Source organism: Daldinia childiae (genome assembly GCF_008694065.1).
Source record: "Daldinia childiae strain JS-1345 chromosome Unknown Scaffold3, whole genome shotgun sequence".
NCBI lineage: Eukaryota > Fungi > Ascomycota > Sordariomycetes > Xylariales > Hypoxylaceae > Daldinia > Daldinia childiae.
The window spans coordinates 2,112,518-2,129,268 of record NW_022984644.1 but is presented as its reverse complement, the minus strand read 5'-3'; the positions used below and the strand labels follow the sequence as shown (position 1 = coordinate 2,129,268).

Genomic DNA, 16,751 nt, shown 5'->3' with positions numbered 1-16,751 from the left:
AAACCCCATTGCATTAGCACTTACTTCGGAAGCTCGCCAACGGGACGCTATCCAACTTTTACAGATGCTAAAAGGCCCAGTACTTCACCTTGCAGCTCGACTCGGACAGGAGCCGTGGGACTATATAGTTCGGATTCTAACACATGGTAGCATAGCAAGTGAGGCAGCGACAGGAGAGTGCTTGAATTACTTCGTGGAGCACATGAGTTACATCCAAACATTTCTTTTCGATAACTGCTCACTGGATCCCAATATCCGTAAACAATTGCAGGAGCACTGTAATGATATTGTGCAGCTTGCACTTCTAACTGGTAAAAGTTCCATATTTAATTTTTACTGGGCTGTCATAAATATGACTGGTTTTGATACTCCAGAATGGTTACGCCGGGCAATTATCTCTGGTAATAGCGGAGCTGTTCAAATTATTGTTGCTAGATGGATTCAACAAGGACAATCTTTAGAAACAGTATTACCTTTAGTTCAATCGATATCAAGATTTCCCGATGTTAACACTCCTCAGACAGCTTTAAATGACGCCGTTCGGGTCAGACACCTTTCAGCGGTAATTATACTACTGAACGCGGGCGCTGATCCAAGTTCCGTTAGCTCACATCAATGGGCCGATTTCGCAGAGGAGGTGGAAGATAACTATCAAACTCTGAGTCGCTTTGTTTTCATTAAGCTATACTTTGGTTATGGATTTTTTGAATGGGGAAAAGAGTTAGTAAGTGAGGAGGAGATGGAGAACAACCAGGTAGTTGAATATTGTGTGCAACTGATCCTTAAGGCTGCACAACAATATTCTCAACCACCCTCTAAGGAGTAGTTATCTAATTTCTGACGCGCTTTGGTTTTGTTTAGTTTTAGTGGGAGGCGTCTGTTTATATGTTTATTTAAAAAGTATATAGTCTTTGCTGAAGACTAATTTTAGCTGTAAGTCAAGTTATAAATACCAGGTAACTAGTACTTAAGGCAAAAATTATCTTTGATCCATGAAACAAAAGATTGACATAATGACATGTATGTACCTAGATATCTGTTATGTTTAACTTGAAAAGTTTAGAAACATAGTTTCTCCCTGCCAACATTCCAAAGGTAAGCCTGGAATGGAGGACGCGATAAAAGTCTCAATTGGAAGTTTCAGGTAATTAGGTCATCTTAACCAAGATTCAATCCAAGATTTAATCCAAGAATTGAAACTCCACCCAACTCTGACGTCACTGTTCGCTTGCTCAGCGGGACCCTTGATACCCTCGATGTCCTCGGTATTTAATGATATCAATATCAACATTATATATGAATATGAAAGTATCTAAGCTCATATGAAAATTATACCAACCTCGTGCTAAAGTGAAATCTCATACAACAATTTATAACTATGGCTAAAGGATTTGAGACATCTGAATCAATTAAACTACCACCAGAGTTACGATCAAAGCTTATCGATATCGAAAATCAGTTCAATGTCTCAAGCGAGAAGCTCAAGCAAATTACCCAACAATTCGAAAAAGAGTTACGAGAGGGTCTTGAAAAAGATGAATCTAATATTGTAAGTAATTTGACTTTTGTCTTTTGTCTTATTCGCATCAATATTAAACAATAGATAGGCTATGAACATAACATGGGTTCTTGGACTTCCATCCGGTGACGAAATTGGCGAATACGTTACGATTGATCTTGGCGGCACTAATTTACGCGTATGTCGAGTTGCATTAAGAGGACAGCGTAAGGAAATCGATATTAAGCAACACGTTTATCGCCTTCCTCCGTCAATAAAGACGGGAGGCGCTCAACAACTATGGAACTTCATTGCAGATTCCCTAGACGAATTCATCAAATCGCATCAAATTATAGCGAATCGCAATGATCGGTGCGTACTTATTATTATTTATTACTCACTGCGCAATTAACTAAATACGTCAATAGACTACCTCTAGGGTTTTGTTTCTCTTACCCGGCTTCTCAGGATGCTATCGACCATGGCATTTTGAAGACATGGACGAAAGGATTTGATATTGACGGTGTCGAGGGCGAAGACGCCGCGGCACAACTAAAAGGTGTCTTAGCTGAGCGGGTAAGGCGATTGATTATAAAACGATGATAACTTGAGTGGAAGACATAAAGACTAACACGAACGCAGGGTTTACCTTTAGAACTTGTTGCTCTTGTAAATGATACGACTGGAGCGATGGTAGCCTCAGCTTACAAGGATCCGTACACCATCATCGGTGCAATATTTGGCACGGGTTGTAATGCGGCATATGTGGAAAATGTCGGCTCAATACCGAAATTGAAGACAACCCTTCCACCCGATACTCCCATGGCAATAAATTGTGAATACGGCGCGTTCGACAACGCTCATCGCGTATTGCCGCTAACTAAGTACGACATATCTATCGACAAAGATTCACCGCGGCCAGGCGAACAGGCATTCGAGAAGATGAGCGCGGGTCTGTACCTAGGCGAGATCTTTCGACTAGTTGCACTTGATCTTTATGAAAGCGGCCTCATATTTGCAGGGCAAGACGCCGCAAAATTGAGAGAGCCTTATAAACTAGACACTGGCTTCTTATCGGGTATCGAGAATGACCCTCTAGAGACATCTCAAACTCGACTAGAAGAATGTCTAAATATAAAAGTCACATTAGATGAGACAAGGGTAGCTCGTCGCTTGGCAGAAGTAATCGCGGCTAGGGGCGCGAGGCTCTGCTCCTGCGGTGTTGCAGCGATATGCCGAATGAAGGGTATTACGTCAGGTCATGTCGCAGCGGATGGCACTGTCGCAAACAAGCATCCGAAATTCAAGCAGCGGTGGGCCGAAGCGCTTGGTGAGATTCTCGATTGGCCCGAAGATAGGCGGGAAGACCCTATCATCATCACGAATGCGGAAGATGGTAGCGGTATTGGTGCAGCAGTCATCTCGGCCATGACGCTGTACCGAATCCACGGAGGTAATACAGTTGGAATACAAGGATGATAATTTGGAATACTTATAGTGGGATAGTATTGTTACGCGATTCGAGTTGGAGGAAGATGATTTCAAATTTGTCGGTCTTTAGACTCTTATAGAATACTTAAACCCGAAGCTCCCTATCAGGTAGGCTAATATAGAATATAGTAAGCCAATAGTAGCCTTCTATATCTCCAGATAAGCTCCCGCGTGATACTGTTGTAGGTAGTTGGTAAGAAATTCCGGATGTGTACGCCGTCAGACCGCACAATACATACCCCAAAGATCCGGATCTCAACTTGGCATCCCCCCCGCATACATCTCCATCAAACTCGTGGGGATAACATGGGTCCCCACAATCCCCACGAGTACCAACAAGGACACTGATGCAAATGTCATGAGTAGATGACCGGGGGGCTGCTTATATGGTAGTGAATGCCGACAAGTCTGCCGATAGGATTGACCCTTTGTTCCACTCTTATCTAGCTATACCAACTACGTAGAAACTGGACATCGCTAACCTCGGTGCAGAAGGATAGAAACCCCCAATCACGGTCCCAATTATAGCCTTTGTCGTGGGTCACTCGTCAAGGTACCTACTTCATACGTCGTTCATTATAGCCCATGATCTCTAGCATCTCTAGGGACCACGATTCATACCCATGTATTGTCTTAATGCCTATTGGATGATGTAATTCACCTCCATCGCCAACCCCTTTATTGAGGGAGAACCTGGTCGGTTTCTCCTCCCCGCACACGCCATCAATGTGACCCGCGGAATCTTTCAGCGCGCCCGCGCAGGGCCTCTCGGTGGAATGCTCCGAGGGGCTAATGGTCTTACCATTTGACTTTACCTATAAGTGCTAGGTTTCTCGGTTTTATTGATTATCTATCACGTTTCGACGCGTCTGGACTGTTCCCAACAACTTTATCCCCCCCAAGACACCTGACCTGGATGTTCTCATAGTGCCAAGATTTAGGTACTCGTCCGCTCGTCATGGCATCTAATAATGAGATATCGGATTTTGGCAAAGTTGTCGTTGGACATCTCGAGTATTGCGCAGAAAAGGGGCCGCAAAATGAATCCGATCATGCTGACGCCCTTGTTACGACTTCCGAGGCGACTCTAGAATCATTCGCCGACCTAGATGAGAAGAAAATACTAAGAAAGGTCAAGACCCCTCTTCGTGATTATCGAGTTTTTTTAACCTACAAAAGCTACATGTACTAACTCTAGTTTCTTATTTAGATGGACCTCCGCTTGATTCCAATGCTCGCGATTCTATATTTGTTATCTTTTCTAGATAGAGGAAACATTGGCAACGCGAAGATCGAGGGTCTCCAAGAAGACTTAAGAATGAGTCCTGATGAGTATAACTGGTGTCTGACCGTATTTTTCTTCACCTATGCCGCATTCGAAGTACCAAGCAACCTATTATTAAAGAAATTGCGTCCTTCAAGATGGCTTCCCCTTATTATGGTCGCGGTAAGTGAATATCTTGATCATGCTTATGTATCTCTCCCTTTAGTAATACACTAAAGTCATAAGATGATATTCTGGTATATATTTCGATGTCTTTAATGTCAATTGCTAACTATCATTGATCTCTATAGTGGGGGATAGTGATGACATTGATGGGCATAGTAAGGAGTTACCATGGTTTACTTATTGCGCGATTGTTTCTTGGTGTAACTGAAGCCGGCTTATATCCTGGGTGTGCCGTAAGGATTTGATACTCAATTCCAAACAACTAAAACTAATGAGTTCTGAAGTATTATCTCACGATGTGGTATTGTCGCCACGAGATCCAACTTCGCCAAGTATGTTAGCGTGCCAAAGAGCAGTCCTAATCCATAAAACAATGGTTCCCGGTGTTTCTCTTTACTAATGAGGTATTTCTAGGCTATGTTTTTCTCGGCGGCGTCAATAGCTGGTGCTTTTAGCGGGCTGTTAGCTTTCGCTATTGCGAAGATGGATGGTGTCGGAAATCTCGAAGGTTGGCGTTGGATCTTCATCCTTGAAGGAATAGCGACTGTCAGTCAATTTCTGTTTACTCAGGGTTAGTAACGCAACTAACTCATCTAGATTATCGTTGCCGTTCTTGCATTCTTTGTACTGTACGATTTTCCCGAAACCGCCTCGTTCCTCACCGAGAAGGAACGAGAATTTGTCGTGTTTCGCTTGAAGTACCAAGGACAGCTGCAAGGAAAGGAAAGTCCTCATGTAGCCCAAGCGGAGGAGTTCGAGTGGAAATATGTTTTAGCGGCCTTCAAAGACTGGCAGATATGGGTTAACTTATTTGTTTATTGGGGTGTAAGTTTCTTTATTTTGGTACTTGCCCTATCATTCTCAAAGACTAAACAATGCTGCCCATAGGTTGTGTGCCCCCTTTATGGCATCAGTCTCTTCCTCCCGACGATTATCAGAAATCTTGGATACTCTGCAAGTACCGCCCAGCTTATGACGGTCCCGATATATATCACAGCGGCAATCTTAGCCGTTGTATTCGCATTCATATCGGATCGTGTAGGAAAACGTAGCCCGTTCGTCATCTCATTCTTCTTAATAATGATCGTAGGGTTCTCAATGTAAGTGAAAACTCAAAAATAAGTAAATGAATGTTCAAACTGTTTCTAACTGTCTTAAGGTGCGTATCAAGTACCAATCCTCGAGTAATTTACGGGGGTGTCTTTATAGTAGCCTGTGCTATTTATCCAGCGTTCCCTGGCGTGGTCACTTGGCTCTCAAACAATTTAGCAGGTAGCTACAAGCGCAGTGCTGGAATGGCCATCCAAATTGGCATTGGGAATCTAGGCGGAGCTATGGCATCGAACTTTTATCGACAGGGTGATTCTCCTCAATACATTCTCGGGCATGGCTTGGAGTTGGGGTTTATCGGTGTAGGCGTCATTGCCGCAGTGATTCTGGTTGTAGCATACACTTCTATCAACAAGAAACGAGATAGAATCATGCTCCAAGGTGGGGATAGTCAATTCACTGCTGGGGAACTATCCGCCAAGGGTGATAAGGCCGTCACCTTCCGATATATGATTTAGACTTTTAGAGACAGCAGAAAATAGGAGAAGATATGGCTGAGAATGAAGTAGAATAATACCCTTATCGGTAACTACCTAGGTACTATGTCCTTTACTCATCTTTAAATAGAAAATAGCAAAGGCTTCTATGTTAAACTTAATAACTATATGCCCTTATTATAAACAATTCTATAACATTGTCTTTGAAAAAGAAATAGAAGACAAAGGAACACGTTCATAACAATGCAAGACGATAAACTGTACACTCACAAAGAGTTCAGAAACTATTGTTGCTAACCCATTAATAATAATCTTGTTTCCCTCAAATAAGAATATCTTATTAAAATTGATTTGACAGTCAGAAGATTTGATACCATACAACCTTGATAGCACGTGTAATACATACGCTGGTATTAACTTAACTTATCTCACGCCTAAAGGGTTAAAACTTATCATTATGGCACACTCACCACTTCTGCGGACTCTGACACGGTTCACATTGGATAGTAGGAGTGTATCATTGGTGAAGTATGAGCTGGCCCTCGAGGATATTAGTACCAACCTACAACTACTACCCGACAAAACTAATTTTGACGAAACCCGATGGTCTGACCTCCGCAAAGATTACGAAAGTAAAAAGATTCGAGAGTCCAAGAAGCAATTATGTGAGCAGGAACTCACTACGATGATAATGAAGGAGTGTAAGCTTCTGTATACGAATGAGCGTAAATCGCAGCATTATAACAATCTACTTCAGTTCGGGGGAGAGGTGATTCCGACAAGTGTTCAAGCACTGAAAGCGACCCTACTTAAATCTGGACTTCCAGAATGGAAGCCACCGGTAGCTTCAGAATGCTTATTATCTGAAAGCCAGCCTATCCAATGTACATATGGCCAGGTCTGTGCAGCGGAATCGGGTATCCTGGATAGGAGGCTGCTTCATCACTACCTATCCCCGAGATATGTTCCGAAACCACATTTCAAAATGGAGAGGAAGAGACTTGAAGCTAAGAGTGCCGCGTTTGCAGCTTTCGTCGAAGAACAGACATCGGATCCGAACAAACCCAGTTTGATACCGCGTCCGGAGGATGATACGTCCGATGAAGGCCTCTTGACTACGGATGAGTCTGAAGACGATCCTCCAGTGAAGAACGTTAAGGGGTCCAAAGCCAAACTTGGTAAACGGAAAGCACCTGCGAAAAATAAGAAGAAGCGCACAAGAAAGCCGGTGAAATTTGTTAAACTATATGATTGTAAAGCTCACGATAACGCTCAATTAAAATCACAGGGAGTAAATTTATATTCCTTGATGGTACAAAGATTACCTCGTGCAGAATCCCCGGCAATGGAGCAAGTGAGTAGAGCTAGAGTCAAACATGAAATTAAATCATCAATCCCCGAACTCGATGACGACGAACTTTTCGCAGAGCAACTTAGAGTCCACGGCTGCCTATTGCCTGTACAGCTCCCGCACAATGATGTCGCTGAAGAAGAAGAACAGTCTCCTACTTTTGAAGACGTACAAGAATACCGAACCTGGAGAAACCAGACTAGACCATTCTTTAGCGAACGAGACCGATATATGCAGAGCAGAATATACCGTGAGGGGGTACGGGATAATAAGTTGATGCATGCTACTCAGGAACTAGTAGCGTTCTGGGCTAAAATAACAGCTTAATGGTAGCCGAGTAGATTTGATAGATCGGACCCCATATACTGTACCATATATTACTTTCCTTTATTGTATAATATTATTCAGGTCTATATAGACTAATCCCGTGTATCTTCAAGCGTTTGAGAGGACCTTTCAGTATAATATAGAATCACTCATAATATATATGGCTCCGTTCTCCGATCATGTCAATATATAATCATTTATGTACTTAATAATCAAACAATTTTATTTTTCACTGTATGCGTGTATTCGTGAAGTTTTATTTTAATTTACTCGTAAGATATTAGCCTAACTACAGGAGCCAAGTCTACATTGTGCACCCTTTAGACCCGGGTTTCAGCCATCGAGACACTCGTTATCAACATACAATTAATACTATACATTTCCTTTTTTTTAAAAAAAAAAAAGGGAGGAGGGGGGGAGGGGGGGTCCTTCTTCTATTACCTTAGGTGGGTAATATAGAAATAACAATATGAATATTATCAAAACTCTTCGTATTAACTATATTAGGACCTAAGTAATATTGTCTATTGCTTACCCAGGTGATGTCCCCATCTAAAGCTCGATTTCAGGTCCTAACGAGAACATCCAAGATGAATTTAAAGTAAATCCTCAATGACTTCGTTCTACACGATATAAGTCGTGAGTGATCTACCTAGTCATCCATAAATTGGTCGTGTGACCGGGTCGGGGGTCCCATAGGTGGCGTTGGTGCCCAGAATATTGGCACGCGAACACGATAACCATTATTATCAATCTCGGTGTCACTTTCGCCATCATTGTATCGACTTTGTTCCCAGGCACCAATGAAGCCACACGCAGAAGCTCTGATGAAGTCGAATTTCGATTTAACATCATTTCCACATTCCCACTATAATAGAAGTTAGCGATTGTATTTTATATGCTTTAGTAGGAACAGCAGGGAGGAAGGGCGCAAAATGGGAAAGGAAACTTAGGGTACCATACCGGTGAAGAAGGAGATAGGTCGACCATACCAACGTCGCCTGGGATGTAATCCCAGGCTTGCGCTTCGTAGCCATCATATAATGCTGGGACAAGGATTCGGGCATATTCTGGGTGAGGATGCATACGGTTATATTGCCAGGAAGTAACGAGTAACATCAACAAGGAGAACCCAAACCAGTGTCGATCATCTATTTCAGTAGAGGACACATCGCTGAAGAAATAATCCTCCCACGGCCAGCGAGGCTCGGCAAGTTGTTCACGTTCCCTAGCCTCGCATATCTGAAAGCCGTGATGGTATACCGTCATTATAAATCGTACGGCATGGTCCATAAGGGTCCAACTGCTCTTGTCAGGGTTAATTGACAAGTAATACCGTCTTCTTATGTTCTGAATGGCCCTATTTGCCAATGCTACAAGAGTAGTCAGTAAAAATATCTTCCAGGCGAATCAAATGTACAAAGAGACAAAATATGATATTACGTACCAGGCTGTAATGTACTCCATATGGGACATCGTGTATCGGGATTATGCTGTAAATAGTCATCGCGAAATTCAATCCAAGGTTGCATGACAGCAGGCGATCGTATGACTTAAGTAGATGTTAGTTATATCATTTGACTGGAGGTACGAAAGGAATAGGGGAATATTAAATGCTACTTACAATACCTCAAATGTTCAACTCCCGTGTTATTGAGTGTTTCATCATCGATATCATAATTATTCAGACCTATTAAGGTGAGCATTATAAGCGATTGCCGATGATTCATGCGCTGTATTATAGCCATTATCGGGTCAGGCGGGGAATTTGGGCTACTGCCGTCTAATTCCTCAAAAGGATCCGTTAGAGATGTATGTTGATGCTTTCGTGCAAATCCCGTCCAACTGCGACAACAAAGTCAACTAATGTTACACTCAAGAAATAAGTCATGGGGGGTATAGTATAATAGGTACTTACTAGGAATATGCCTTATGCACGGAAAGCCGGTATCTCATAACCCTAAAGAAGTTAATGTGACCACAGTGATAGTCGGAAGTATCCTCAAACAGATTTGTATTTAATTCAGATTCTCTTGGCCAAGGCCGCGTCCAAGTTCGTGCAATATCCATCATCCACCGTTTAAAGGGGATCCATGGCTGACTTATATCGAGAACGCCCTCATTGAAATCTGCGTCATTAACAGGAGGTCTAGATACCTCGTGGGGGATCCCTCTGCCACGCCACCACGCGCTCCACGTGAATGCCGGCAATTCATCAAAGTCGAAAAACCGACCTCTCGGTTCATATTCATCTATAACAAAATCAGGCGGATTGGTTCTTAATGTAGCATACTTATGTAGTATATGCTGATATAACCTATGTCTCTGCTCACGCGTAGGTCGGCCGCGTGGAGAAGGTGAAGTTATATAGCCTTCGAACATGATAAATCTGTTGATTTAATGATATCAAGTATAAATAGTACCAAGTTTAAGCACTTTCACAGTTGCGGAATCATAATCGAGGATTCCGAGTAACGCGAGGCTTATATATATAGAGAGGCTCTCGCCATTAAACAATATCCTCTAACAACGTTGCAACCATGTCTTTTTTAAAACAATGCATTTGATACTGCACATTACGATCCTCATATAGTCCAAAGGGGAATGTAACTACAGAACTATCGTATGGCAATGGCATAAAGCATTTGTTTTTGTTATAGTATAACACACATTTCGTTCCCCTTTATTTTTGATCATCACACCTGTTTATATTTCAGTTCTTAGCTAGAACATTCACTTGATTCTACTTGCAAAACACCAAGTTTACAGTCAAGCTATACGCAAATGCAACAATATAGAACCATGTTGTATAAGTTTATCTTATTTAGTTGATTCATTCTACTAAACAATAGACGCAACAATTAGGTCTGTTTACGTCTTAATTGTGTCTCTAGCTACTAAGATAGCCTTGGCGGTCTTCTGAACAAACTCATCTGCAAGTGATATATTCCCAGCTATAAGCGCCTCCGTTATTCCCGGGAATGTTGTTGGTGCGTAGCCTAGATAATTATGAGTAATTAGTCTTAGCGGGCAGCTAGGAAAAGATGAGAATCATACCAGTATCAAGTCCCGGCGCAAAGATAAGATGCCGATAGAACTCGCGGTTAGGCAGACCACCCTGAGATACGAAGCCTCGCTGGAAGTCTCTAAATTTATGATTTACGAGGGTGAGAAGCTCGGGATCATTGGTGGAAATCGCTTGTTCCTTTTGGGCTTCTACCTCCGCTGCTGCAGTCTTGAAGTCTTGTATAGCATTTTGTAGCGCGGATGTATCCAAAATGGGTGTGGTTGAATTTACCAAAGAGAGTAAATCGTTATAATAACTCTCCATCTGTATACCATAGTTGGGTAGGTCGAACGGTATCGCATCTTGACTCGTGAGGTTATAAACTAAAAGCGATACATACTAAAAAGATGTTAGTTGTTGTTTCGTTCGGTACACAAAGGTCTCGATAGAAAGGCCGTTATACTTGAGCCGTAAACTTATGAATATTAAACCCAGGGTCTCCGAATGTCGACATCTGTAACATCTATCATCAGTATAATGTAATCAAGATTTCCAATATGCATAGACACCGGGAGGCTCATTTGCTACTAAACTAAATTTCCCGTGTTGATTGCCAGCTCAAATCCCCCATAATACACTTACCCAGTGATAAGAATCAAAGTTACTATGATAGTGATAAATAGGATCCGTTGCACCCGGGCCAGAGCTTATATCAATCTAACCATAGTCAGCAGCAACTTTACACATGGGGTATGTCGAATGATTACTTACCGAACCAATTCCTCTGTGGACGAAAGACGTATAGTCACTGCCGCTTCCTAGCACACCGATAGAACCTTGAGTATATTCCAACCAGACGTCGTACATGTTACGTGCATCTTTCCACAAAACCTTCTTCATAATATCTGTAGCGATACTATGAAGCTCTGGAGTCGCTTCTATATATGGCCAAGGTCCAGATGTACCAACATCCTATTGCATATAACGTTAGAAGTTTACATGAATAGCCTCAAGGACTACTTACAACGTTTATATATGATACCGCAGTATCGGTAAGCCAGGGGATGTATTCTTCAACCCACTACAATTGATGTTAGTAACTAGAAACTTCTCCTAGTACCAGTTCAGGGGGATTTAGACATTCGTTGGGGAAAAGATCCCGCCCAGCCAATACAGGTGAATAAGGGGTAAAGGAAACTTCAAATGCTACGAACTTCAGTTGAACCCAAGAGACCATACTCTTCTCCATCCCACGACGCAAGCTGTAAATAGTCAGTGGTTAGGTACATCTCGAAGCAAGGATTCAAAACACAGGCAAGAACGAAAGGTTAAAGGAAGAGACCAAAAATAGCCTTTGAAACAGTTACATACGATGATATTTCGTTTCGGCTTCCATCCCTGGGATAGAAGCTTTCCAAATGCTTTAGAAAGCTCAACTAAAATAGCTGATCCGCTGTTTGGGTCAGCCGCACCGCCGACAATCCAGGCATCGCGATGATTTCCTATCACAATTGTCTCATCTCCAACCGTTCCATTAATTACACCGATCGCATCCCAGATCGGGGCATACGTATCCTCCATAAAATTCGATAAGTTAATTGTTGTACCAGGTGCAGGGCCGGTACTGTAAGACACGTTCAGCTTGCCCACCCAACCAGTGCGGTTGACCTCGTTACCAGCTGTCCCATATCCATCGAGAGCGGCAAGGATTGGAATTGCGTTCGCATACGAAATTGGTATTGAAGGGATATGTGGGAGCACTTCGGGATTCTCTACACGGGGCGAGTCTTCTTTCGAAGGGTACCCCGGAGTAGTCGGGTCGCCAGGATATGTTGAGAGAAATTCCACACTACCCCTTTGTACGCTGGAAGGGTTGCGCGCTGGTCCATCCGGATAAGCCGCGTACCCGTTAGCCTCGGTGATGTCCCCATCTTCAGCGGTATCTGTAAAGATAATCACGCCTATCATACCCTTTTCCTGTGCATTTTTCACCTTTAAGCCCCTAAAGGGGCCTCCGTACTGAGCAATAGCAATCTTGCCTTCCAAGGGTACCCCGAGTTGAACCAGCCTGTCAAAATCAACCTGCTGGCCACGTCCAACATAAACGAATTCGGCATCTACGCTGCCGCTAGCTGAGTAGCCGTGGAACGTAGGTATCGCGTCAGGATAGCCCGTCGTTTCATCCTGGCTTAACACGGCTTCCTCCAAAAGCGGGCGATAAACACTCCCGTTAGAATACGTCAAACTTAGTGACTTGTTAACAGGATAGTTCAGGTAAACGTAATAGGAAACGATACTTGAGTTCCAGCCGTTTTCCCCCCAACGTTCCGCCGTCCACTCTGCCATCGACTGATTCTTTCCGGCTAGATGTGCACCATGTGTGTAGTAATAGGACCATTCTGATATACTCGTGTTGGATATTGAGTCTACCAGAATAGTTTCTTCTGGATTTAGAGGTTGCAATGGAGTGGTATCCCGTTTCCCTGTCAAGCTTGAATGCATGCGTCGTTCATGCATGCAAGCTTTCGTCCATGTAAAAAGAGAAAATATGATAAGAGCCTGGGCTCTGCTAATATGAAACCACATCTTGGCGTTATTGTGAAGTGAATAGCAGATATAAGGTGTGCAATTGAGCCATCAGGTTCAAAAATAGGTTTCAATTTATAAATGTCTTAGAAGTTATAGTAAGCTTGACTTCTTAACCCCGCGGAAGTGAACGCATTACCACCGCCAATCAGTGTAGATCGTAAATATGCCGGTTTGAGTCTTCTACATGAAAATGACGGTTCGGTATGGGTCTAATCTGCGGGGGCTATGTGGCATTCCAAGTAATCAGCGTCGCACATCTCTTTATCCTCAAGCCATGAAATCATACATATTCGCCAAGCTAGGCAGCTGGCGTGAATATTGTCTCTTCAAGTGTTACCAATTAGATCATCCAACCTAGCAATTAGCAATCGATAATTGACAATCAGGTTATTACTTTGATCTGAAGTAAAAATACACCTAGAGGTATTAAGTGTAAATAAAATAGATTTTACGTTATAATCTTATGTCAATATTTATCATCTAAAATTCAAACCCCGATGAGAAGTTGTAATACCTCACCATGCAATATTACACGCCTGTTCGACTCCTTATTGATACAAACATGCCTGTTAACCCTTATCATCCCGAGTCACCAAATGCCGCCTTATTTCCTTAATCCTTTCTTCCTAGATGCTCATCAAGCGATGATTCCGTCGTCGATGACCCGTTTGGTGTATAATACGGACACCCAGGAGTATATCTAAACCCATCGGCAACGAAGCGTGAATCATTTGACCCCTCGTCATAAGCCGGAAGTTCCTCGTCAATAGATGCGTAATCCGGGAAAGCCGAAGCCGGGCTAGGAGGCGCTGGGATTACGTGTTGCTGTCTCTGATGGGCGTATTCATGAGAACGGCCCTCTTCTGCCGCAACTAAATCGCCCACGACGCTAGCAACTGCACGGAATTGCGCAATCTCCTGTTCCATCGTCGTAGAAAGGTTATCCTCCTCTTCATTTTCAGATCCATGCAGTTGTCTCATGAAGGCCTCCTTTTCCTTTTCCTCATTTTCAATCTCTTGGCGTCTTACACTTTCCCTTACCCACCCAACGATTTCGGAATACCTGGTTCCGATAGCCGCGCGTCTATTAGTCCAGGCATTGCGGCGACACTGACGACGAGCCTCTCGGGTTTGGCATCGACTGGCACAGGAACTACGTCGACTTTTGCGAGATGCGGCGAAACAGCGCGTATAAGCAGTACCAACTAGTAGGGCAAGTATGATGAATGTAATCACGATGTGAACAACTGGTAAATGGGGGGGTGGACCGCGGTGTTCAAAATGCTTCATTGTATTAGTCAACGGGTTATTATATAGCTATACAGGATACTTACAGGATTGTGGTGTGGATGCGGAGGCATCCCTTCATGCGGTCTGAAACCTGGAGGTGGCGGTCCATTGTGGTGGTTCGGCATTGGTGGAGGTAAATCGGCACCATCGTCAATAATACGAGGCGGCGGTTCGGGTTTACCATCGCCAAACTTCCTAGTCGGTCGCTGAAAAGTCAGTACTAAGTTCCATATCATATGCCATTCCCTTGAAGCTTACCATGTCATCATTAGGTCCAGTACCTAATATAAAGCTCTCCTGGGTCGTGTCATCCTCTAGAATTTGATGACTTGGTGGTGGGTGAGCGTGTGGTGGGTGCTCTTCGTAAAACTCGTGAGGTGGAGGTGGGGGTGGGGGTGCGCAATCACAGAACGGAGGCGGTTGGTGAAAATGAGGGGGTTCGTGATGGGGAGGCCCATGAGGGGGAGGTCCATGAGGAGGCCCATGAGGAGGTCCATGAGGAGGTTGATGATGAGGGGGGTGAGGAGGGTGAGGATGAGGTCGCGGGTGCGGACAAGAGTGGTTCTTATGAGCGCCGCCGTCATGCGGAAACCAGTCAGGTCGATCGCCGTGATGAAATCGCCAGCCGAATCTATTCGGTCGACCACCAAAATGCCTTCCTCCTTCAGGCCCATGCCCATAGAGACTACTAGCCATGTGTTTCGCACGCCCGTACATTGTTTTCACAATACATTTCAGACTGTCGCACCTCCAAAATGAATGAAATTCATCAGGACTCTTCAAATCGTAAGTTTTGGAGATGTGTTGCACTTTAGAAGAAATTGCTTGTTCAAGTGCCGCAAGTTGTCGCATCATCGATTTCAATTCGGCCAACTCACTATCCAGAGGTGTTGAGGTTTCCTTGACCAAGTTATCGTCCGTGGCCGTAGCTGGGGTAAGACCCTCAGTAATAGATGCCGTGCCATTGATGAAGGAGATAGAAGGCGGCGCCATCTGTTGGAATTGGACAACAAATCTAACATCATGGGCTTCCTCACCATCTAAAGAGATGACTTCAAAAGTCATCAGCTGGCCCTGAAACTCATCTTCAAGATGTACACAACTAAAGGCCCAGTTGGCGAGAATGGTATTACCATTCTCGGTAATGACAGGTCCAGACCCAGCGCCATTTTCATCTTGCGCAAGCGATTGACCACTTAGGGTCACATTTCCGTAGCCGCACGGAGACGTCGACTCGAGGATGTCAAGACGTAGAGTCTAAATAAGATGGATTAGCTACCTAACTGTCACTTTGTGGTACCTTAGTAACGACTTACAGTTCCACGATGATTAATTTCATCTGAAGTAGAGTTGATATCGAGGTTGATTATCGCATGTGGTACCTTGACTTCAAATGATGGTTACGTGTTAGAAGTACACGACAGATTGCATAATACTTGATGAATTCTTACCCTCTTGTATGGTTGGAAGAGCAGCTGTAAGCAGCGGTGCTAGTAGCCACTGGGCTTTCAGGTAGCCACGCATCGTGCGATTAGGCTCCCAGAAATTATAGACGAGAATAGATAGAACAAGGCCGCCTTAGCATGACAAGACGACGGACTATCCACCCTAAACAATGGTGTTGAAGTGTAAAGAGAAACTTAAACGGCTGCCTACACAAGCGGCCGTGAGGAATATGTAAGACGCCCGAATCCCCCGTGAAGAAAGCCGCGCGGACATTCACTTTAGGAAATCCACCCGCGCTAGAAAATGTCAGGTAATTTTCAAGGGATAAAACAAAGCGGGACTCTAGGTATATTAGATTTATTAGATGGGAAAAACTAGTAAATACCTATAAGAGACAGACATAGCCCACTCTAAGACTGCTTCAACTACCAGCAATTCGCCGATGAAATGATAGAAGCTTTAGTGCTGCCTCTCAGGAGGCTGTGTTAGTTTAACTACGACTTGGTAGGGATAGTAAACCGCATCCACCAATGAGCTGCAACTAGCTGACGAGTCCTTCTAACCCAACTTACACTGGACCAGGATTAATGACGACCAAAATCGGGAGATGGATTCGTACGCACACACACATAGAAGATTATGCGCATATGTCCTATCAAAAGGAAAGTGAAATAAATAAAAGCCGATTTCGTACACGTATGTCGGACACTTATCAACAGATGTAGATATTCAAACCAACAATCCTTTTGAGACCC

At 43.6% G+C, this 16,751-nt stretch overlaps 4 protein-coding genes across 4 annotated transcripts; 1 reads left to right on the top strand and 3 right to left on the bottom strand.

The window, feature by feature from the left end:
- Positions 1–1,378: 1,378 nt before the first annotated feature.
- GL218_03301 (Hexokinase) lies at positions 1,379–6,007 on the top strand (the record flags this gene model as incomplete). Its single annotated transcript, XM_033579854.1, has 12 exons — positions 1,379–1,549; positions 1,608–1,870; positions 1,927–2,074; positions 2,141–2,951; positions 3,931–4,121; positions 4,200–4,436; positions 4,565–4,672; positions 4,724–4,771; positions 4,854–4,985; positions 5,037–5,264; positions 5,328–5,539; positions 5,599–6,007. 12 exons carry the CDS (start codon positions 1,379–1,381, stop codon positions 6,005–6,007), a joined length of 2,958 nt encoding a protein of 985 aa, XP_033436902.1.
- Positions 6,008–10,535: 4,528 nt separating this feature from the next.
- On the bottom strand, positions 10,536–13,257 carry GL218_03300 (Glutamate carboxypeptidase 2; the record flags this gene model as incomplete). The annotated part of the gene is made up of 8 exons (XM_033579853.1): positions 10,536–10,663; positions 10,722–11,070; positions 11,135–11,185; positions 11,314–11,388; positions 11,443–11,643; positions 11,696–11,752; positions 11,886–11,933; positions 12,043–13,257. The coding sequence occupies 8 exons, from the start codon at positions 13,255–13,257 to the stop codon at positions 10,536–10,538; spliced, it is 2,124 nt and encodes a 707-aa protein (XP_033436901.1).
- A 615-nt stretch (positions 13,258–13,872) lies between these two features.
- On the bottom strand, positions 13,873–14,659 carry GL218_03299 (uncharacterized protein; the record flags this gene model as incomplete). Its single annotated transcript, XM_033579852.1, has 2 exons — positions 13,873–14,323; positions 14,595–14,659. 2 exons carry the CDS (start codon positions 14,657–14,659, stop codon positions 13,873–13,875), a joined length of 516 nt encoding a protein of 171 aa, XP_033437100.1.
- A 205-nt stretch (positions 14,660–14,864) lies between these two features.
- GL218_03298 (uncharacterized protein) lies at positions 14,865–16,074 on the bottom strand (the record flags this gene model as incomplete). The annotated part of the gene is made up of 4 exons (XM_033579851.1): positions 14,865–15,235; positions 15,282–15,807; positions 15,867–15,937; positions 16,002–16,074. 4 exons carry the CDS (start codon positions 16,072–16,074, stop codon positions 14,865–14,867), a joined length of 1,041 nt encoding a protein of 346 aa, XP_033437099.1.
- Between the last annotated feature and the right edge of the window lie 677 nt (positions 16,075–16,751).